The sequence below is a fragment of the Prenolepis imparis genome, unplaced genomic scaffold (genome assembly GCF_030444845.1).
Source record: "Prenolepis imparis isolate NDT839.2.m4 unplaced genomic scaffold, iyPreImpa1.0 SCAF_12, whole genome shotgun sequence".
In the NCBI taxonomy this organism is placed as follows: Eukaryota; Metazoa; Arthropoda; class Insecta; order Hymenoptera; family Formicidae; genus Prenolepis; species Prenolepis imparis.
Window position 1 is genome coordinate 329,651 of NW_028141170.1, and position 23,458 is coordinate 353,108.

Below are 23,458 nucleotides of genomic sequence, written 5' to 3' on the forward strand. Positions count from 1 at the left end.
TTTTTTTATGGAATATTTGTACGTTCAGTAAAGTTCCGCGGCAAAACAAGCCACTGCGACGCTGATTAAAAATTTATTAAAAAATTTATTGGACTTGCAAAGAAGCATACTCTTTTTTTATTTGTACCGGTTGCTCGATGCGAGCTTTCTCGGTCATAGGCAAGTAATTAATCACATTCAGATATCTCAACTCTGTTAGCATACATTTAACTTTACGCGATATTTTTTGCGTTAACATCGCGAACATCGCGGTATTTTACATGGAATAAATTTAGTCGAATTATCAAATCAATCAATTTTCTCTTCTAATAAAGAGAGAAATCATAAATATAAAAATAATATTATATAATCAAATTATACACGAAAACAATTGTGCTACATTTAACTTGCATTGTGACATTTATAGAGAAGCACGAAAAATTGTTAATTAAAAAATTTTTAATTATATTTGTATTGATTAATTTATCGCATATACAGACATATGCATATAGTATAAATATAATATAACCTGTTATTTGTTTTTTTTTAACTTTATGTTTAATTTTTACACATGTCAAGCATTACAAATGTCAAACTGTCAGACACAGTTCTAAATCACGGTGCACGGTGCACGATGCATGAATATCTAGACACAATGCGTACGCTCCGAATACGCGCAATTTCGCGTAAAGCATACCCGATACCGAGTGCGCATCGGCTTTTGCGCGATTAAACGCTCATTTATCCTATCAATCTCCGTATTAAAACACGCGTTTATAGGTTTATCGATTGATCAACTTCATTATAAAGAGCTTAATTTACGCGCACATGTCATAAGGGTGAACAGCGACTTGACGTTCGAAACGCTGTTAGACGTTTTCATCGATCCAAGAAAATGGGGATTGGCGCGTGAAAAAAAATTCTTCGCCCCAAAATTATCTTTTTACATCGCGTGCAATCAGTACGAGATAGTACACACGCACGTATACAACACACGTACCTCATGCGCGATCGAAACGAGCATGAAAAATTTCAACACGACCTTTATGTCAAGCGTAGTTGCTATTCGTTTCGAAATCGAATTACGAAAATAGTCTCATCGAGTATTTTCGCTTAATTCAGTTTCACGTTTGTCGTTCCCCAAGAGTTCGACAGTCCCGGTATCGATCGATATCGTTGGTAAAATAACGCGACATTAAAAGACGAAAATTCCATTATCCCGACAAACTGTCAAAACATAGTTGAGAATCGTCGCGATCAAATTATTATCGAACCTACGATTTTTTTGCTCGCATCTCCTTTTATCATCGAGACGTTAATCTCTATCCGCGTTTGAAACTGCAAGATTTGCTTTTATCGCTTTTTCTCTCTGCCTTTCGCGGCGTTGGACCTTCTTGTTGGACAAAAATCCATAAAAATCGTCCGTGTCGATACCATGGCGATGCCGAGGATTATTTCGCCGCGATATATATTGGTGAGATACACGGAAACAAAGAATACGTCCGACGCACCGTAGTAATAGCGCGTTCGGAGAGAAGAGAAGAGCAATGATGTCATATATATATATATGTATATATCGAGCAGAGCATCAACCTTACCGTTTCCTTCTTCTTCCGCGCATTCTCTAACACAGACTGGAACCAGGACCATTGGCCGAAGGGATCCTGCGTGTTATCGACCGTGCTACTTCCAACACGATGCAGCATACGGCTGTCGACCGGGTTCAACCACAAATTCGTATTAAGGAAGACGATCCGATATTTTTTCGAGCGCTGCTCGATCGTGTAGTAGCCGGCTGCAACAAATTTTGAATAGTGCCGTGGCGGTAAAGCCCCAGGGGGCGAATTTATGCTCGCCAATAAGCTTACTTTGTGCCGTAACACATTTTCAGAGAGAGAGATATATAGAGGGCATCCATAAATGTTGCATCGATCCGTTGGGCTCGTTTCGAATCAAAGAGCGGCACGAATCTCGTTCACCGATCATTTATACATACTCTCGGAGAACGATAATGTTTCTTTATCAATTTTAACGCGATTCTAAATATATAATACGCCAACACACTTACATCTCAGAGATTAGCTTCAAGAATAGCTCTATCGGGATAAAACAAACTTCTTTTTATCACAGAGAGATTTTCTTTGAGATAAAACATTTTGTTGATTTGGAAAAAATTATCGAATATAAAAATATCGCCGCTCTTATAATTCTATACCCTCTTGCGAGAAACGCGAAATTGCTCGCTCACCCTTTACGAAGGTGTCCACCGCTTCTGGCGGCAACCAGTGCTGCCAGAGGTTCGCCAGCTGCGTGTAATTCACGCCAATGTCTTCGTGGCCGAGGGCGGGGAACACGAATTGTCCTTTGAACGTGCGGTGCAACAGATCGGTCAAATTCCGCAGACACTGCAGACGCAGGTCGACGCTCATGCTGGCGGAGCGTGTCAGCGCGTCCCTGCAACAAGTAGTTACAGCCTTGTTAGTCCTACTTACATGTAACGCGAGGGAGGAGATTATCGGAGGGGATGCGAGAGACCGTCGACGCAATTATCATTGATAAATACAATTCGAGAGAGAGAAGGCACATCGCGAATTAAGGACGCGTCGTCGTGTCGGCACGCGAGATGAGACGACAACGACGACAACGACGGAAAATCGAACGAAACGCTGATAATTGCTACGTCAACTAATAATAATTGATTAAACTTCGTCGCGTCTCGACAATCGGAAATCGGAGAAAATTGATGCAAAACGATATACAAGTGACATGTTCCGAAGATATAAACATAAAATAAATAAAAAGACTATTTCGAACTGTCTCTCTTGAGTTGATTTAATTTTATTTTATATACGTATAAAGAGAGAAACAGGGAGATTTATATTTTTTTTGTCTCGTGATGTTTAATTAAATTGACTAAAAAGCAATATAAAGTTTAAGCACTTTAGAGAGTTATGTTTGAAGTAAAATGATATATACCAGATGATGCAAATCGAATTCAGTTTAACATAGTGCTACAAATTTTCGAGTGCTCTCGATATTAATGTACGATGAGTTTGAAATTTATAGTATTCCAAAACTGGATTCGAGTTGTTTACTTTTTTTATATAATAAACGATTTATATCATATATCGTTTTCTAACATTTATTGCTACTCGTATTCCTTTAACACGTCTATGCTTCTCGATAATTGTTCGGCGGAGCCCCTGCTCCTCCATTTAGCCCTCTAAATGGCCAAAAAGCCATCGGTAGTGAACACGATATATTTATACCGGTCAGCGGAACTGTATCTTCGCTTTCCGATAATTAATTGCAAGTTGTGCACCTCCGACTAAAGTAAATCGTTGGTAAAATAAATTTATTTAACGGTAATAAATTCAACGCATAATAATCGCGTTATTAGCTGAATTAACAAATTGTCACTCCCCCAAACTGGATCTTGTTTATGATTTTATTGATAATAAATGAGACCTCGTGAATAAATTACAATACGTTAATGATTCATTTAACAACAACTGTTATTAACGGTAGCACATCATATATCGTTTTTGACTATAGTAAAGGCGCTGAATATTTTCATAAATTTCAAATGTGCGATATAAATTAGTAATAATAATTGATAAAATAACACACAGTAATGTTAACGCACAATAATGAAGCGAAAAAAAATCCTGTTAAAAATAACGATAATGATAACATTAAATTCTCATATATATGAATTCAAAAATCAGAAAGATATTAATAATGCGCATTGAATTACAATATATTATCATATTTGATTAATGTCTTTTTATTCTTATTCGATAAAAAAATGGAAAAAATGATGGAATACGAATGAAAATCTTCATCAGACATCCGCTTGAACGTTTGACCTACCCCGTCCAGAGGACAAACTCGATCCCTTCGCCGTGCATCGATTTCGTAGCCCGCGCCGCCGATTCGATGAGGGCCCAGGGCGAGTCGCAGCTGTAGTCGCCAAACTTGCCCGCCAGTTTTCTGTCGAGTCTTATCCGCCCGCCGTCGAGGCTGTTTCTCGTGTTCCAGCACACTGAAACACACATTGGCGAATTGTAAACGGGATACGTGCACGTGAGAGGATCGTTCGTGGGAACCTGCGAGATTGAGTGCAAAACAGGGAACGGCCAGGGTCGCGCTTAAGGCTCGTGTCGTCGTCCCGCTAACGTTCGTACGACACGAGGCCCAAGACGATATAGCGGTAGGCTAGATAAATGAAGGGAGGAAAGGAGGGAGGGCGGTAGATCCGCGGTAATTTAAGCCGTCGCTATTTCGCTAGCGAGTCTCGTGCCAGCTGAACACGCTAGGTACTTTAAAGCGATCGGTAAATACCAGAGCGGGAAAGGAGAGAGGGTCGGTAAATAACAGTTTTACCTTCCTATTAGAGGAATGATAATAATTCGCTCATGCGATCGTCGGAAAATGAAATGTATAACGAAACGGGGGCGTGTATCCGTTAAAGCTTGGTCTGTCGCATGCTAAATAGACCCAAATAGTCTCATGCAAGCTTCCCTTCCCGAAATGAAAAATGTACATTAATATAAAAGTTTTCCGACAAATATAAATATTATAAAAATATAAACGTAACATATATATATATATAGAATGTTTTGGAAGATCAACGCACAGGTGACTTTATAATTTGAATTCATTTTTTATGAGTATTTTTCTTTCCTTAAAATATTCAAGTATTAATAAAATTTTTAGATATTTAAAATTTATTCTTTCTTTTTAAATAAAGGATTTTTTATTAACTAATCTTTTTTTTCTTTATGAATGCAAATAAATTAACGTATGCATTTTCAATTATATATAAATGTTACTTTAATAGTGAATGTATGTAATGAATAAAATCTTCCGCAATATGTGTGTTACTTGAAAAATTAACTTCAAAATCATCTCATCATGTCAAAACACGTGTTCCCCCAATAAACGTTTATATAATAAGATGTAATGAGATAAAACGTGTATAGTGAGATAAAAGGATGAAAAGTATATTCGCATTACATATTTTGGAGCATATAAAGTCTTTGATGGAAATTTTCACAAAATACACTAATAAATTTGCAGGAATTTTCATGAAATGCTCGAGAAAGTTTATGCCTCGAGGCATCTGGCAACACTGGGTGGTAACATCAAGGCTCCGGTTTCGCATCAGGAGGTCGATCACGTATATTTTCCCTAAGAGCGAAAAAGCGAAAAGTGAACATTTTCGCGCGAATTTCGCAAAATCGTGATGACGTGACCTCGAAGAAATAATAAGGTTTGATAAAATGAGATTTGTGCGCGAGTGATTGGATAAGATAAAATGCAATCACTAGTAATTACGTGATCGACTTCCAAGTCTATACTATTTGAGTGAAAATCAAAAACATTGAGATCAACACTTTGAAAAGTTGTTTGAAATTTCTACATTCGTAGATATCAGACATCTGTACAACATTCACATGCAAATTATTATTATTTTTTTTTTTCGCAAAATGTTATAACTATAATAAAACTAATATATCTAATAAAAAGAAATATCCAAATATGTTTATGATAAAATTAATAAATTGGGAAATTTTTTCGTCTTGCAAAATCATCAATGGATCACTAAATCGATCGCGCATTGACTTACTGCTGGCGGCGTTTCCTTGCGTAGAATACTTTGGGTCGTAATGGAGGTCGGTGATATGCCAGAAATACCCTACAAGACAAAAAACTTCTCTTTATCCTAATTGTGATTTTTTTAATGAAAAATGGAAAGCGGTAACGAAAACACCGGGACTAATAAGATTTAATTCAATAGTCAGATTCACGTCAATAGTATATTTCGATGGTTAATGCGATTGAACCACTGCTGCCTGGCTTCGATCAAATCGCATATTTCAAAAAAGCAATGCGTAAATAAAAATAACTTACATATTTGTCTATGCAGAGCGGCCCGAAATTTCAAATACTATCGCTGTTTATTAAGAGATTTAGTTTACACTTTTTTCATAGGTTTAGTTTACACTATTTTTCATAGGATTTGCCATTTTTATATATTTTTTTTTAAATAAATAGACTTTTGCCTTCTCTGTAAAAAATTTGGCCTGTAACTTTGTCAAAATATCCCAAGAATTAAAACCAGTATAATATCACGCGAGTTGAATTTTCTGTTGTCGCAGTATGGAAAAATATATATGTATATATATCTCATACCAATTGCTACGCTCCCATTGTCACAAATAAACATAGGGATCATATTCGCATGTCTGTATGAAAAAAACGCTGCGATGTATATCGCGAAACTCGTTGCGCAGATGGAAATTTCACTGTCCCGGCAAATTTTTCGTCACTACAGACGAAGCGCTATGCGGAGACTCATGAAATTGAGGTCGATTACATCTTGGAAACAATAACAGCTATGGAAGATAACACGACAATTAAAAAAACATTGTTGTAAGCTTTTATGCGCATATAGTGCTTCGTAATTGCGCTTTGTGTTTTAAAGAAAAACTTGCATGTATTTTTAATTTATATTAGTTTTTATCTCTTTGTTATCGAATCATTTAAAATGCAGATTTTGTCTACCAAAAGAGTACTAACAATAAGAATATTATATGTGCATACAAGAAAGTGGTAACGTAAGAGATATTTTAATCTTGCTGTGTGTAAAAGAGAAAGAATGAAAGAGTATTATTATGTCTCTATTTTTATACGTGCATCCATATCGATGGACTTAACTTTGGACTATTTTAGTGCCTTCTATAAATATAACAATGCTTTAATGAAAACCTTGAAATAACAAAATTATTGATTTATTTGCGACGATTGTGATAAAAATCAATTATAAATTATGTTATTCCTTAACTATATTTACTGTAATTTTATTATCAAAAATCGAGTGCAGATATGAATATTTGGGACACACAAACACACACACTTGAATCTCTCGATTATATTTAAAGCAAAACGTCGCCATTATTTTTAACCTGCCCGCTGTTGTTCCCGACCCGCTCGAAAATATTTCTCTCGAGAAACTCTCGTGCCGGGGGGTAGATTTTCTGGCGGCGCGTAAACGATAGCCAGATTGCAGATGCCCGAAGGCATCGGATGAGCCGCTACATATACATAATAGTTTCTTATACCTCTTTATAGAGGTATTAACAAAAAATTGCACCGACTAAAGTGCATTAAAAAAATGCAAAATTACGGGCTGCAAATATAAACAAATTATTACAATATATTGTCCGCAGAGAGCACAATGTGTATACTTACCTATCTTTCCTTGCACCGCGCACAGCCACGAGAGCAGTATCAGGTAGTCGCGTATCATCTTTCCGGAATCGCACCTGTAATTACAGATCGTTTGAATGCTGCAGGACAGAATCCTCGCATCGCGCGATAACGATGACGAAGGTTTTGTTTGCGCTCAAGTCTAATGTACAATATATTTTGCAATCTTGCACGAGAGATTGAAGCCAAGAACTTGACTATGAGATAAAGTATATTTCTGTAGCACAAACGGTATATTCCCGGAGTCATAAAAGATGATAAGTATAGGTATATACGCCCGCCCTCTCGGCGCGCGGCATTAAAGCGGAATAACGCTTCGCGCAGCTTAAACGCGATATGCAAATAAAGGTCGGCCATTAATGTCGGATAGCGCCAGCCGTGGATAATTTTATGTCCGTAAACGCGCCGAATTCGGATATAATCTAGATTTTCCCCCGCGTTTTTATTTCCAAGCCACAGATGAGATGCGAGAAATCAATTCCGCGATTGCAGGGTAAGAGCACCTCTGTACGTTGCGCGTGTGTGTGTATGTGTGATTCCGGGCTTTATTTACCCTGACGTTCACAATAATTTCAATCAAGTGCGGTACGCTTTTAGATTCGACCAATAGCAAAAGATTTGTTGATTAATACGTTCAACGTCGCAAGGAATGCGTAAAACAAATATAAACAAATTTGTTGGCTTTTTACATTTTGTACAAAAACAAGCTATCTTGCATATACGAGTTACCTTTGCCATCAAAATCAAACCATCGAGCGGTTACGTTACACCTCCTCTCCACCCTTATATCTCGTGGATTCTCGCAAAATTGACAGAGCCGGACGCTGGAAAATCGAATTCTGTTTATACGCCAAATGTGTATGAAATTCATCCCTCTACGAAAAATATGTGACATACCGCCGCGCATAATTAATGCAGTCGCGCGCGGCTATTTCGTTTCCCGGCGAAACGTAAATATTCAAGATAAATAACGCAGCGGGAGTTGATAAACAAGCGCTAATTTTGGATTTAATTCGGTGACAATTGCACGCCTCGCGAATTGCACAGCCGCGAACAGCGATACATCGCTCAACTGTCTTCTTAACACGTTTTTTTTTTTTTTTTTTTTTTCACGCCAATGATTAAAAACAGTTTAATGCGTTCAGGTATTACAATCTTTGCGATAATATACAGGGTGTCCCAGAATTGATAGCAAAAAAAGAGAGGCATAATCTACAGGTCAAAAGAAGGGGATACTATCATTGTTCTTTGGGTTTAATTTCGTACATCATTTTAATATTTTTTATATAGCTATTTGTGTTCTAATTTTCGCATTTCTTGACGACACTCATTCGCGCACTTGCCTCTTACTTATCATATCGCCACAGATCTGTGAACAGATTGAAAAGCAGATGAGTGCGGGGCGAGAAAGGGAGGGACGCGGGCACATTTGGCTTGGCGGCCATCGTGAATTTCAATTTGCGACTAGCGCAGGACGAGAACGACAAGCGAAATTACGGAGCGAACCATTACCGGGCAATCGGTCTATCATGAACGGCCTTTTGTACTGTGCCCGAGAAAGGGATGAGGGGGAGAGGGTGGAAAGCGGAAGTTTACGATGGGACACGCGATTTTCTTGTTCATTTCGGGGGATCGCGAGCGTGCGCGACCGAGCGCTAACGACTTAATGCGAAATAATAGCCGGCGTGATGTCGATACCGCGGAATAGGCTAACGCTTATACATGAATAATTCGCGGCGTCGAATAAACGTCGAAACATTCTGTATCACGATGTTTCGTGGAACGGATAATTTCGCGAAGAAGTAACGAATATCGAGCTATTATATTCGGGAGGTTCACGCCAATTGTGTCCCGACGGAATTGGTTAATTCGTCTCGAGAAATCGTTTCTCGCGTCAATAATTTGTGCAAATGAGGCTAAAGCTAAGTGCCTAGATATATCGAACGTGCGACAGTTGCACTTTTTGCCTCTAATATGCTTCTCGCTTCTGCCAACTTGAAATAGATTAAGATGAGAATATATAATCGCGAATAAGCAATACTAATTTCAGATAGATTCTTGACTTTTTTTTAAATCTTGCCACCAGCTTCAAATTAGAGACATAATTAAGATTAAATACTAAATAAGATTTCAAAATTTCGCGCAGCTGCAACTCTTGATTCAAAATTACTTTATCTTCGTATAATTTATTAACGAGAAAGCTCTGCTTTGGAGCAAATCTCTCTAATTTAGCATTTAGTATCCATAAATAAGAGGAAATGCCTTATTTATAACCAAGTATCTTTATTAAGAAATGGAAGGATCAATTTTATGAATACATAAAATATCAGAAAGAATGTCAATTACAAGTATTGAAGTGAAAAAGTTATTAGACTGGCATGCAAAAGAATCGACGTTTTAACGAATAAAATTGAAAATGTCATATCTGTTTTTAGGCCACTTCTATTAATCAAATTTGCCGCACCATTGGTAGCAATATAGATATAGATACCTCTATTTCTTCTCGTCGCACTATTATCTCACGCATCTCACGCGTATATGGCGTATTTAAAAATTTACTCGCAACATCGAGAACTCGCGTAAACGAGAAATCGCGTAAATGAGAAATCGCTACTCTCGATATACATACATACATGTATCCTAACGCACTCTAGACTAAACACGAAACTTTAAAAACTGCGCTCGTAAATATTCATGACACGCGCGAACTGTAATTACTTGTAATCGCGTGTCGCATCGCGCAAATGGCTATGTTGAGCCGCTATAAGAATTCCGCGTAATGTGTTAAAACGATAGCTGCCACCCCCCCACGAGCGAGAATAACGAGCGCGTAAACGATATTATATCGCGCGCGCACGTTGAGTTTCGGATTAATAACTCATCATATGCGTATACGACGCGATCCATCAAAATAGTTAAAATCTCAATTGTTGTTATTATAACGCGACCTCTGCATGGTACCTCTGTTGACGTTGGTTCATGGGATACAGGGAGTGAATCTACATACATAACTTTATTGTCTTTAATATATTGTATATTTCTGTTGTGCACAGATTATTCTATACGCAGTGTAGATGAAAATGGAAACTTTTAGTCTTGAAAATACGTAGAAGCGATAACGTATCATGAATAATCTAATTTATTCGCACAAAGAAGAATCTTTAAAAGTTTATGATAATTTTTATTTAATACACACATATAAGTATTTTTTTTAAATTTGTTAAATTACACACGTATCCCTAAATATAAATTGAAAAGATATATAAATCAGATACTTTATCAAAAGACATATATCTCTCATAAATTCTCGTGTTCCAAATAGAAGAGCCAGAGATGAAACACGTTCATTGTTTACGGCACTCTCCCCTTAAGAGGTTGTACTATTTGCCCTGTGTTTTCTTACCCTAGCGCTGTAAGCACGTTAATTCGCAGCACTTTGCGCTGCTTCACGCTCTGTTAAACTTAGATTATATCTGGTTATAGTAGCGCGTTGTCAACTAGATATAACATCACTAGTATCGCTCCAAACAAGGTTGCTGAGGAGGTTGTTTGACTATAAACCTGACTATAAAGCTGCTGCCGCACTGTTACTTGACATGTCTCGTCTATATTAAAGCGTTGTATTCCGTCCTTCGGATCTCTATGGTGCTAGATCCTGTTGGAAAACGCTCGGTTGACCCCGATACCGCGTCATCCGAGTGATACACGGATGGCGGAGTAATTATCGACGCTCTTAACGGCGACGATTGACGGAATTGTCTATCGTACCGGGCGTCGCGTCGTGTCGCAAAAATCCGTTTTCTCGATCACGATCGCGAGTATATCGGTGAACATTTCTCCCGTTCCCTACAACGTAATCTTTATATCGCAGCCTATCGGCAATCAGCAGGGAATCAGCAAGGGATCGCGATAAAGTGGAAGCACGTAGCTGCCATTCCTTCACGATATTCGCCATGCCCAGTGGCGCATTTTCGATTAGGTTGCCCAGACCTCGAGCTTAGAGGACATTTGAAGCTCTAGGGATGTAAAGAAAAATAAGAAAATATTGTTCTCGAATTTTTTCTCAATAATTTCAATTTTAATTTTTTTAATATTCTCTGGAAAGAAATTTGAAAAATGAATAACATTATTCATTTCGAGTTTCAATAACTTTTAGTCTCATATATCGTTAAATTTGACTCAAACAGCAATTTGTAAAAATACATTTTTAATAATTTAAAATAATTTAAATTGCTGAAGAAATTTTATGCGTATAACTTTATCAAGATGAATTTTATTTTTAGAAAAAATATTGTATCGTTTTATACACATATTTTAATTTCTATATTGAGATAAATTCAATAATAAAATACAATGTTGTCATTCAAGCTTAATAAAAAAGCGTAAATATATTATCGAGTTTTTTAAATATTGTCGTATAAAGTTTTTACTCTACATTTTTTTCGACTAATTTTTACAGGAAAAATTATTCTTTTTTCGATTATATATTATATTTGCCAATTAATCTTGTATATAAATTCATCAAGAATAAATTTTAATAAACAAATATAAATTTAATTATATTATCGACTAAAGTTATTTAATTTATGACATCGTTTATTACAAAATCGCAAAAAGACGCAGGAATGTAAACAAATTATGTGAAATCTATATACAAAAGAAACATTAGGGTTTTGACATCGGAGAATCTTTCTGTTCGAAAGAAGGTACGAATACAATAAGCGTATTGATTGGTTTTTCGAAGCTGAGCTTCAATCGGATTACATTCTACAGAAAGAAGCCAACCAATAATTTTTCGATTGTTGATTGGTTCCTTTCTGCAGAATTCAAGATCCAATTTTGTCTCGTTTCAAAATAAATCGCACATCGATGTTTCTTAGATTTTATTTCGCTGTCTGAACATCTACGCTACAGCACCAATACGTCTGTACGTTTTAGCTGCACTTTCTACGTTTGTTTATTTTTAGCCTTCTCCGTTCAAAACGTGATCGATGTTTTATTCCAAAAGTATAGAAAATCTAAAAAAACACACTTTTCTCTACACTTTCTATATATTTGCCCTAAAAGCAAACCTATTATATCAACATTGCATTCTGCTACAATGTAAAAAATTATTCATAATATTTATTAAATACAACAATAAAAATCCAGTTTATTGGATTTCTAATATTTTAGAATAGTATATTTTCGATATGTTATCGTATAAACACCAGTGCTTGAAATTTTGTATTGGTATGTGTATATATGTACATATATATATTGTATATGTATATAAATACATATGTGTGTATGTGGGAGTGTGTATTCTGATTTAGAATTTTCTAGAAAAGAGAACAGGTCACAAAAAATCTTTGCTTTATTTATTTTATCTTCCCAAACGAATTTGCAATCAAGGCAGCAGATTGTATAATCGTATTGCGTACAAAACGACGTATCTCAATATTTTCTACCTTATCAGAAAATTGCTTAAAGAAATTTATCAATCATACTTTGGACAAAGTTATAGCAAACTCATTTGTAATAATCCCTCTAATTTGAAAAAGCTAAATTACGCCTTTAACATTAAAAATTAATATCATAACACAACGCTATAAATTCTTACACATAATGTATATACACAAAGTATGTTACATAAACATTTCGAATAATTTCTAAAATATGTTGTATAAAAAAAAAATTTTATACAAAGATTGTATAGTTCAGACAAGGACATTTTATAATCAGCATGGTTTTGTTCAAAGAGAAGGTGCTGCAAAGATTCCAAAATTTGTTTCTTTCAAATCAAACTATATTTTTTTCTCACATAAATAAATTATTTGAATGAAAAGCACATACCAAAGTAGAATCATTAAAAGAATGATTTACGATATATGTATTTCATATATTTTATTTTAATATATGCTATAGTATAAAATACAAATTGCAAGTGCTCTTGTATTAAAATATTTGTTAAAATTTTTAACAAAAAATAATAAGTAGAATTAATTAAGAACCATCTTCTAAAACAAATGCACCAACAATATGCAATTGCATATTTTTTAATGCAATTATGTATTTTTTAATAATTGATATATTATTCTACGTGAAGTGTTTTGTGAGTCGAGAGACAACCTACGAGAATACGTAAAAGTATTGAATTAAAATCATTTTATAAATATTCTATATATACTATATATTTATGTTACAACAACAAAAATTATAAAATGTCGCGTAAACTATTGGTATTTTTATAATTATATTCTTATTTTTATATGCAAGAGAATGACGAGAAGAATCTATACATAAACGTTATTTATAAAATATACATAAACATCATATATAATTCCATTGAAAAAATATAGATAAGTTTAAAATCGGCAGCGTCTATACTCGGAACAAAATCGCTCCGATCACAAAACGCTCCTGTTAAAATTATGTATGAAACATCCCTTTTGAGCAACAATGCATATTTTACAAGCGATCCCAAATAAAAATGCCAGGCAATGATATATTGTTATATTGTTTTATTGTAATGCGCGAGAAATCACTTCTTTCTCTCATCGATAGTCTTGTTCTCGCCGGCGGTGCAATCAATTTGCGCATTAATCAAAACCGTTTTTCTATATACCTTCTCCAACATTCCGCCGTTCGATTTCGCTCGGGGCGTCCACGTTGCCGCGTTAATCGCGTCGGATACACGATTGCGACGTAAATCGCGCCCGTTTGCCTCGTTAATGCAAATCAAAATTGTCCCGGAAATGTCATTACAGAGCGGCTCGCGTTATCGCACGGCGACGGGTGGCCGGGGGAGAGGAAGGGTGGGATGTAGGTGTAATACGTTTTTCATCGTGTCAACGTAACACACGTTATTCCCGCAGATTGCGTTCGCCGCGTCGTCGTTTAAGAGCCACCCCGCGGAATATATCCGCGACCGGTTATAAATTACAACGCTTATCGCGCTATCCGCTACAGAGTTCCCCGTCCCTTTTCGCGCAAACGTGCGCAACGCGACGACAGAATGTGTATCACCTCGAATCCCGAGGTGTATATCTTCGAAAGCATTAAGGCCGCGGGAAAAATGTCGCGGGGAAGAATATATAGGTATGTACTATGCAGAGGGAGAGAGAGCTATACTTGGAAAAAGTAAACACTCTCTCGAGAAAATATGCAGAGTTACGCGAGAGACTTTTTATTTTTATCGATTAATTATCGGAATCACCCCGATTTTATATTACTCGCACACATTGGATATATTAACACATTAATTCATTGAATTGCATAATTAACTACGTTTTCTAATTAACCGTAAATTCTCTTTAATTAATAATTGAAACCTCTGATAAATAATTCCCCTATATTATAATGTGATTATACGCAACATTACATTTCGTACTCGACGTTTTGACTTGAGCGCGTCGAACATTTTTTTCATTGGAGGCTTACGATGGGTTTGCGTGTTTCCTAGAGAGAGAGTCGTGCCCTTCAAACACGTCATATCACGAGAAGCAGGCGCGATGTCAGATACGCGCGCCGAAAAGCTATATAACCGGGTTTGTTATAAATCTTGGAGAAATCAACGGACCTTTCGGGCTCTCTCTTTCTCTCTCTCTCTCTCTCTCTCTCCGACGAGTTCTTCGACATTACAACATCCCTCTTTCTCTCCTATACCCACACCTAGGGCCACGCCTATCTCCCCAGCACTCACGTGACACACGAGTCTTCTTTAACCCGCAACCACGTACGCACTCGACTTTATATATCGAATACCGCAGAGTCGTGTGGTCTCTCGTATTGCGCGCGTTTACGTTACGGTGCTTTAACCCTCCGCTTTTCTTTATACACTTGGAGCTTATGCGCACCACGCCACGAGTTTATGGGTAATTGACCTTTGAGGATAGTGTTTAAAGGGGGTAGCGGGCGACTGTCTCGATGACACTCGTTGTGGTATAAAAAGAGACGAGGATCCGCAACGGGCAGTGGGAAAAATTCGCTTTACGAAATTGGATATTCGCCTCGAAAATGGCTTCTACATGTTCGAAAACGTAAAGAAGGAATAATTTCTACAAAAAAATCGCGAAATTTAAATAACAAGATTTACATATTTTCTTTTTTTCCACTTTCTTTTCTTAATTATTAAGATGAAATGTTCCTCGTATTAAAGTATCTGAAAGCCAATACCTAAACACACATACGTATACGTCAAATATAAAAAATTTTTAAGGATGAGATTATTATTTAAAATATTTTTAATATAGTAACACAAATTGCGCGAAAATATCTCTCTCCAAAAACAAAATTTTGTTATTTCAGAATATTGGAGTAGATATTGTGCTACATTTATCCCGCAATTAGCTTGATGAGAAAATAAATGAATAAATGAAAAAGTTTATTATATTTTAGAATATATATATCTTCTTTAAACATTTATAGAAGAAGAGAAACAACTTTAACACAAGACGTAATCATAATTATATATAAAATATAATATTTATAATTCACTAATTAAGACTTATTCTTTGACATCGCACGTTGTATACGTGTGTATATATGTGTGTGTATATGAAAAAGAGAGAGAAAGGGAGAACACGAGTAATCTTATTTGTAGCGTGCTCGATAAACTTAAACAACACAATAGCAATTTTCGATTAAGTGACAGCGGACGTCAACTGCCGCTGGTGCGTGATGCGCCGAAATTAAATCAACGGGCGTTGCATATATATACGTTAGCGGACGACATATCGTTTCCTCTTTGTTTCTCTCTCTCTCTCTCTCTCTCTCTCTCTCTCTCTCTCTCTCTCCCACTTTCGCGTAACCCGTCCTCTCATCTCCGGAACTCGGCGAGAGCTTTAACGCGAGTTTTTAGTTTAACTAGCCCTTCGGGCTGCATTTTTCAGATACGTATACCGCTGTTTGAGAGTGCCTCTTTCTCTCTTTCAGCCGCATACATATTCATATATCTTTTTCAATTGCAGAGATGTCTGCCGCCCCTTTATTCCGCGACTTTTGCAAAATATTTGCTCGCATATTTAATTCGTCGTACTCGCCCTTTAAAAACGTACCTTCCATTTAATTCAATTTAACTTTGAATTCCTTTAATTCGACGAGATAGGGCGCATTGCACCGCTCGAAAGTGTAAATGGCACGCACGCGCTCGCGAGACCAAGTTTTACGTTTTTTTTTGACAAACATGCAAAAAAGATACGCTGTTTAGCTTGCATATACGCGTCGCGTCACGCTTCCCGGTCGCCCAGTAAAACGAGCGGCGAGGGTCCAATTCGAGAGGGCTAATTCGCGGCTGCTGGAAAACTTTTGCTCGCAAAGAGAGCACGCGAAGATCCGATTCTACCTCCGTAGATGCAAATCGCGCATTGTTGCATTTATTAGCGCGGCGCAGTTCGACGGTTAACGAGCTGGAATTCTCGTTTATTTCCGACCGCCCTTTTCGCGCGAGCCTCGACTTCGAATGGGATACTCTCGCGATCGTCGGTGTTCTATCGGGCTCTTCCTCACCTCCGACTCGTTATATCTTTTGTGCCAAGTTGTCCGATTCCCTCGCGCGTTTTTCTTTGATCGTCCGTTGCTCATTATTCGACCTACGGGAAAGAGGAGAAAGAAAGGGAGAAAAGAGCAAAACGAATTTTTTTCCTCGCGAGTTCGTTTCCGTCGTTTCTACAGAATGTTCCGAAACGAACAATTAATTTTCGAGATATCCTTTTGAGAGTAATTTTAGAAAGATCAAAATTCAAGGATCTGCTTTCCGTTTTAGATATCAATATTTAAAAGATGGAGATTATAAAGTTTTTTATAGCTTGAAATGTGGATTTAAAAGGATACGAAGATCTCTTACTCGACTTTTAATGTATGCAAATATACCTACATTTTAAATATGAACAAGAATTTCATTGAACTGACAAATTTGGTAAAATGTCTCTTTTACTTGACTTCTTCATTTTGAAGGAAGTTCTGTAATAAAATTATTATCACTGAATGAATATATATGTATGTAAACGAATAAGGACAATATGAAGACGAATATATGTTTGTAAATGAAGAAGCGCAAAAGAAAATAAAAAAAAGATGTTCTTTATGTAAAACTGTGTAAATTAATTTTAAGAGATTTTTGTGGGGGAGGGGGAGGAAGTTTTAAAGTTCTTCGTTCAAGAGACATCGCGATTTCAAACTACGATCGACGAATCTGCAATTTCGAGTCGGTTATTAGAATACAGATTTCTGTATCAATCCGTGCATTCGAAAACAGAGGAGGCGAACGGAATAAATTGATGCCGCTTGACAGCGAAGAGAGAAAATGCAAATGAGCGATCGCGTGTAGTCTTTACCTCCGACGGCGAGTTGTACTCTGCGCTTAATAGGCTAAAGTTCTCGCTCATTTCCCGCCCTTACAAGAAATCGTTCCCCGAGTCGTAATAACGCTCGCGCCCGGGCTACTCTATCTATCTAACTGTCCCGGGCAACCCTTAGCGTGGTGCCGCACCGTGTTCGCGGTGCCTTTAATCAGCGATCTCACCCCCGCTCCCGTTGTTTATATATTCTTCCGCCGAATTCTTGCATCACGATCGCGCTTTTTCCGCGGGATATATATGTATGTACGTGCTCGTTAAGTTGGCACATCGCCAATCACAGGTGTACGCGCAACTAAGCGTGCATAACGAATATGTGACCGTGCGAGCGGAAGCCGAAGGCAAGCTGGTGTATTACTCCTTCGAGTATTCGCGTAACTTTGGAAAGTTATGTCTTTCTCAAAAGGGAGATATATCGTGAAACATAAATTGAATAACGATATAAAAACTAGAAATATATACGGCAATGTAAGAATTATATATAAAATATATCATCTTCTATGATTTTCTTCGAGTAAAATATATAAAGCGCCGAGCGAAAATGTTTCCAAGAGATATATGTTGCTAGAACGGATTTTTGTGAATCTAACAATAAGTAGATAAAAATAATATCCCCATCTTTTTTCCTATATTTTTTTCACTCGTGATTAAAAATTATAATAGTTTGTCCAGATGGATAAGCGGGAGGCATGTTTCACGGATCATTAAATCTCAACGGGTCTACGAATCTTATATATTAAGCTTTTAATTAACATTTATTAAGCTTTTAATTAGCATGGAAAATTTAAATAAAAAAATTTTCATTGAAATTAAAAGATTTTTATAAAAGATTAATCAGATACTACTAGATGTACTTTATTTTTCAAAATTAAACTTTATTTTTCTAAATTTAATTTTATAATAGTTTTTCTCTAATCTATTGACAAATTGATTGATATTGAAGTAAAATAGAATTACAGGTAAAATAAGGTTCGAATATTTTTATAATATTACAGATTGCGCGCATACACGAAAATCAATATTAGAGAAACGATATAAAAAAAAAGGGAAATTTTTTTTCTACGAGCTTTCATCGCTGAATACTGAATTAATTGCAATTATATTCCTCTAAAATACGAGAGGAAAGAGAACCAAGTTTTTATAATTCTCTTGGGAAAGTCTTGCTTTCTCCCTACACACACACACACACACATACACACACTTCAATCTACATCTAGCGGGCTTGCTGCTGTGTCGAACGGAAGTCGTTGGAAAGTTTCAGTTGGCCCTGTGAGCGACGAAATATCCCGAGCGTAATTATCCGCCGCATATATATACATCCACTGTGATGCGGCACGAGATGCGCTCCTGAAACGTTTTGCAGGTAAATGCGGTCTCTAAGCGGCCGTGTCGGGGAATACGTTCGACGGCGCCGAGGGCAGGGGACCGGAAATGTGGTACGCGAAAGCACGAAACGCGCGCGTGACAAGAAACTACGCTACCTCGCGCATGTCGTGCATCTCGCCGCGCGCGCGAAACCGAGTAGCAGCACCACAGAAAATTCCTCGATATCGATCCGCGTCGTCGGACTTGAGTGAACGGACGGACGAACGAACGAATGAACGAACGAACGAACGAACGAACGAACGAACGAACGAACGAACGAACGAACGAACGAACGCGTGTTGCCCGGATTCTCCATGCTGCTTTAATTAAGTTAAATTGCGCCGCATTCCTGAGGATGTGGCGCAGCGGTTCTTACGCTCTCTCACGAATAGAATCCTCGATTTACGCGCCATTTCTTTTGCAAAAATACTACTGCCATATTTTTTACGCTTTCGCATACGTATACTTTCTTGAGAAATGACCAGCTGTTGAATTTTATAGTTTTTTTTTCATTTAACTGTAAATAAGAAATATTTTCAATATACTACAAAGATTAGTCTCCTAAAAAATTTTGTTGAAATGTCTCGAGTTATCACTAATATCTGTAGCATGTAGCATGAGGGTATTAGAAATAAAATTTAGAGGGAATAAAATATGTGAAATATATACACAACTGTGTATATTCTAATATCCCATCATAATTTTTTACGTACTTCTGTACATTATTAAAATGATGAAGGATTACCAAAAAGAAAAAAAATAAATTGTAATTCTACTGTAGAGAAAGACTATCATTATAATAAAAATACTTCGACCGAAATGGATAAGTAACTCGCGCCAGATGAGAATATAATTAGCTGTATATTTTTTTTCTCACTATATTTTTATAAAATATGTATGTATACAATATATATACATATATGTATAACGATCGTTAAATTTTATAAAAACTAACCAGGGTCAGACAATCGACGAAATTGGAAATCGAACAACAGGTGCACAATAATTGCATTTATTTCAATGGCAAGAAAGAAAACGATGCGTGGATATAATGTACAATATAAAAAGAATAAATTAAACTAGATGGAATTTTTTTATTTTCTCGTGAAATTGAATCATTATTGAAAAATCATAGGGGGATCGGTTTCGAATTTCTTGCAATGTATTCTCATTTGATCCTTTTCCATCCATTAACTATATTTTAAATTGAGTAACAGTTTGCAATAATTTTTTTTCAATTTTTTTCACATAGAGTGCTTTAATTGCTACGATTATTACATCGATTTATATTACAGCAATACGAGAGAGAGAAAATATTCTTCTAAAATATATAAACACACTCATTCACAACCTGTGCGACGACACGTAAAAGCAAATATGTACGTTTATATTTGTGAAAGAATAATTTGTCTTTGTCGTATAAAACATGAATCAACGCTATTATTTAAATTTAGCGATTCGAATTGAGATTCGTGTTTCTTTAAAAACATAGGGGAGTGCATTCTTCCTTAAAATCGCATCGTGAATAAAGGAGGAGCCGGTGCGTGCGGATAATCTATGGTATCGATAACAGTGGGTCGGGGCAAACGCGCAATAAATTCGGGGTCGACCGGATGAGAAAGTCAGCGCGTGGATTGTGCACGCTATGAAACAATCGTTATGATTAGAGAGCGGTTTCGTGTGCGGCCGTTTTACCGCGTCGGAACAACGTCGAAGGAGCCGAATGAATAGCCGGGTAAGCGAAACAAAGAATTTCCCGCCCTGAATTCTTGACACACTCGTTCGTTATTCGCACTAAACCCTTTCATTCTCGACGATGTCTCTTTAATATGAAAATACCGCCAATTCCATTTCCACACAAATACGAAATCTACGCAAATTTCAGACATGAGCGATATTCTCTTCAACAACCCGCTCTTGTTATTCGCACAGATTTTTTGACACAATCACTCGCGTACAAGGAGTTAAGTATAGATTAAGTCAGACATACGACGAAATGATGAGATAATTTCGTTGCACGAAAATAATTAGGCGAAATTCTTTATATCTATATAATATATATATAATATATATTATATCTATATAATATATATATAATATATATTATATCTATATAATATATATTATATAGATACAAAGAATTTCGCCTAATTATTTTCGTACAACAAAATTATCTCATTATTTCGTCCTATGTCTGACTTAATCTATACTTAACTCCTTGAATGCGTAATGAGTATAATTTACAGTGTATCTTATGCATACATATTGTATATATTATATAGATATAAAGAATTTCGCCTAATTATTTTCGTGCAACGAAATTATCTCATCATTTCGTCCTATGTCTGACTTAATCTAAACTTAACTCCTTGAATGCGTAATGAGTATAATTTACAGTGTATCTTATACATACATATTGTATACATATATACTATATATATAAAGAATTTCGCCTTATTATTTTCGTGCATGAAATTATCTCATCATTTCATCCTATGTCTGACTTAATCTAAACTTAACTCCTTGAATGCGTAATGAGTATAATTTACAGTGTATCTTATGCATACATATTGTATATATTATATAGATATAAAGAATTTCGCCTAATTATTTTCGTGCAACGAAATTATCTCATCATTTCGTCCTATGTCTGACTTAATCTAAACTTAACTCCTTGAATGCGTAATGAGTATAATTTACAGTGTATCTTATACATACATATTGTATACATATATACTATATATATAAAGAATTTCGCCTTATTATTTTCGTCCATGAAATTATCTCATCATTTCATCCTATGTCTGACTTAATCTAAACTTAACTCCTTGAATGCGTAATGAGTATAATTTCCAGTGTATCTTATACATACATATTGTATATATTATATAGATATAAAGAATTTTGCCTAATTATTTTCGTGCAACGAAATTATCTCACCATTTCGTCGTATGTCTGACTTAATCTAAACTTAACTCCTTGAATGCGTAATGAGTATAATTTACAGTGTATTTTATACATACATATTGTATATATTATATATATATATATATATATAAAGAATTTTGCCTAATTATTTTCGTGTATGAAATTATTTCATCATTTCATCATATGTCTGACTTAATCTATTCTTAACTCCTTGAATGCGTAATGAGTATAATTTACAGTGTATCTTATACTTATATATATATATATATATATATATATAATATATATATAAAATATATATATATATAAAAGTATAACTGTAAATTATACTCATTACGCATTTAAGGAATTAAGTATAGATTAAGTCAGACATACGACGAAATAATGAGATAATTTCATTGCACGAAAATAATTAGGCGAAATTCTTTATATCTATATAATATATAAGTATAAGATACACTGGAAATTATATTCATTGCGCATTCAAGGAGTTAAGTTTAGATTAAGTCAGACATAGGACGAAATGATGAGATAATTTCGTTGCACGAAAATAATTAGGCGAAATTCTTTATATATATATATATATATATATATATATATAATATATACAATATGTATGTATAAGATACACTGTAAATTATACTTATTACGCATTCAAGGAGTTAAGTTTAGATTAAGTCAGACATAGGACGAAATGATGAGATAATTTTGTCGCACGAAAATAATTAGGCGAAATTCTTTATATCTATATAATATATACAATATGTATGTATAAGATACATTGTAAATTATACTCATTACGCATTCAAGGAGTTAAGTTTAGATTAAGTCAGACATAGGACGAAATAATGAGATAATTTCGTTGCATGAAAATAATTAGACGAAAAATTCTTTATATCTATATAATATATATATATATATATATACACTGGCGGATCCTGGGGGGAGGGGGGTTAAACCCCCCCCTTGCAAATTAAAAGAAACAGTTTTGTTGAATTTGTTTAAAAAATATAAATAAAGAAAAACAAACATTAAAGAGCTATCGACGTCGTTGATCCTGGAATAAAAGCTAATCATGAAACCAAAAATATTAAATAAAATAATTTTGCAAAACCCCCTCCTCCCATTATCGATGTCAGGATCCGCTAGTGATGTACATACACAGTTTACCATATTTCTCGCTACGTGATAAATAACAAACGTTCTTATTCGTGTGTATTTTACACTTCACGTAACACACTTTGCATGGATTGTGTATTGTATCTATTGTCGGCGTGGAATATGCATCTTTTTATATCGATTAGATGATGCAACGTTCAGTTTGAGAACGGATAAAAGCGCTCGATCAATAAAAAACTTTTGCAAAATTTATTAAATTTAAAAAAAATGTGATGTATTTTTCACATCCCATGTGAATAATTGAAAGAACTTTCAAAGCGAATTTTGATTGATGTGTGCGTAGACGGTGTAAAAAAAAGACTTCTACAAATATACCTACATTATAAACCATCCCTTAATAAAATTACGCAACGAAAATATATTCGCAATATATTAAAAATTAAAGATTTGATAAA

The 23,458-nt window shown here is 35.6% G+C and overlaps 1 protein-coding gene and 1 long non-coding RNA gene across 2 annotated transcripts in view; one reads left to right on the plus strand and one right to left on the minus strand.

The window, feature by feature from the left end:
- LOC145943510 (uncharacterized) overlaps positions 1–23,458 on the plus strand; it is a 43,965-nt gene that overhangs the window by 15,151 nt on the left and 5,356 nt on the right. The gene's annotated exons all lie outside the window — the stretch shown is intronic.
- LOC145943509 (cyclic GMP-AMP phosphodiesterase SMPDL3A) overlaps positions 1–23,458 on the minus strand; it is a 46,894-nt gene that overhangs the window by 11,862 nt on the left and 11,574 nt on the right. The window contains exons 2-6 of the mRNA XM_083051075.1: positions 7,237–7,310; positions 5,612–5,680; positions 3,853–4,024; positions 2,228–2,433; positions 1,578–1,774 (exon numbers count right to left, since the gene is read on the minus strand). Coding sequence (XP_082907201.1) covers positions 1,578–1,774; positions 2,228–2,433; positions 3,853–4,024; positions 5,612–5,680; positions 7,237–7,294 — 702 coding nt within the window. The 5' untranslated portion in view covers positions 7,295–7,310. The remainder of the gene's footprint in view (positions 1–1,577; positions 1,775–2,227; positions 2,434–3,852; positions 4,025–5,611; positions 5,681–7,236; positions 7,311–23,458) is intronic.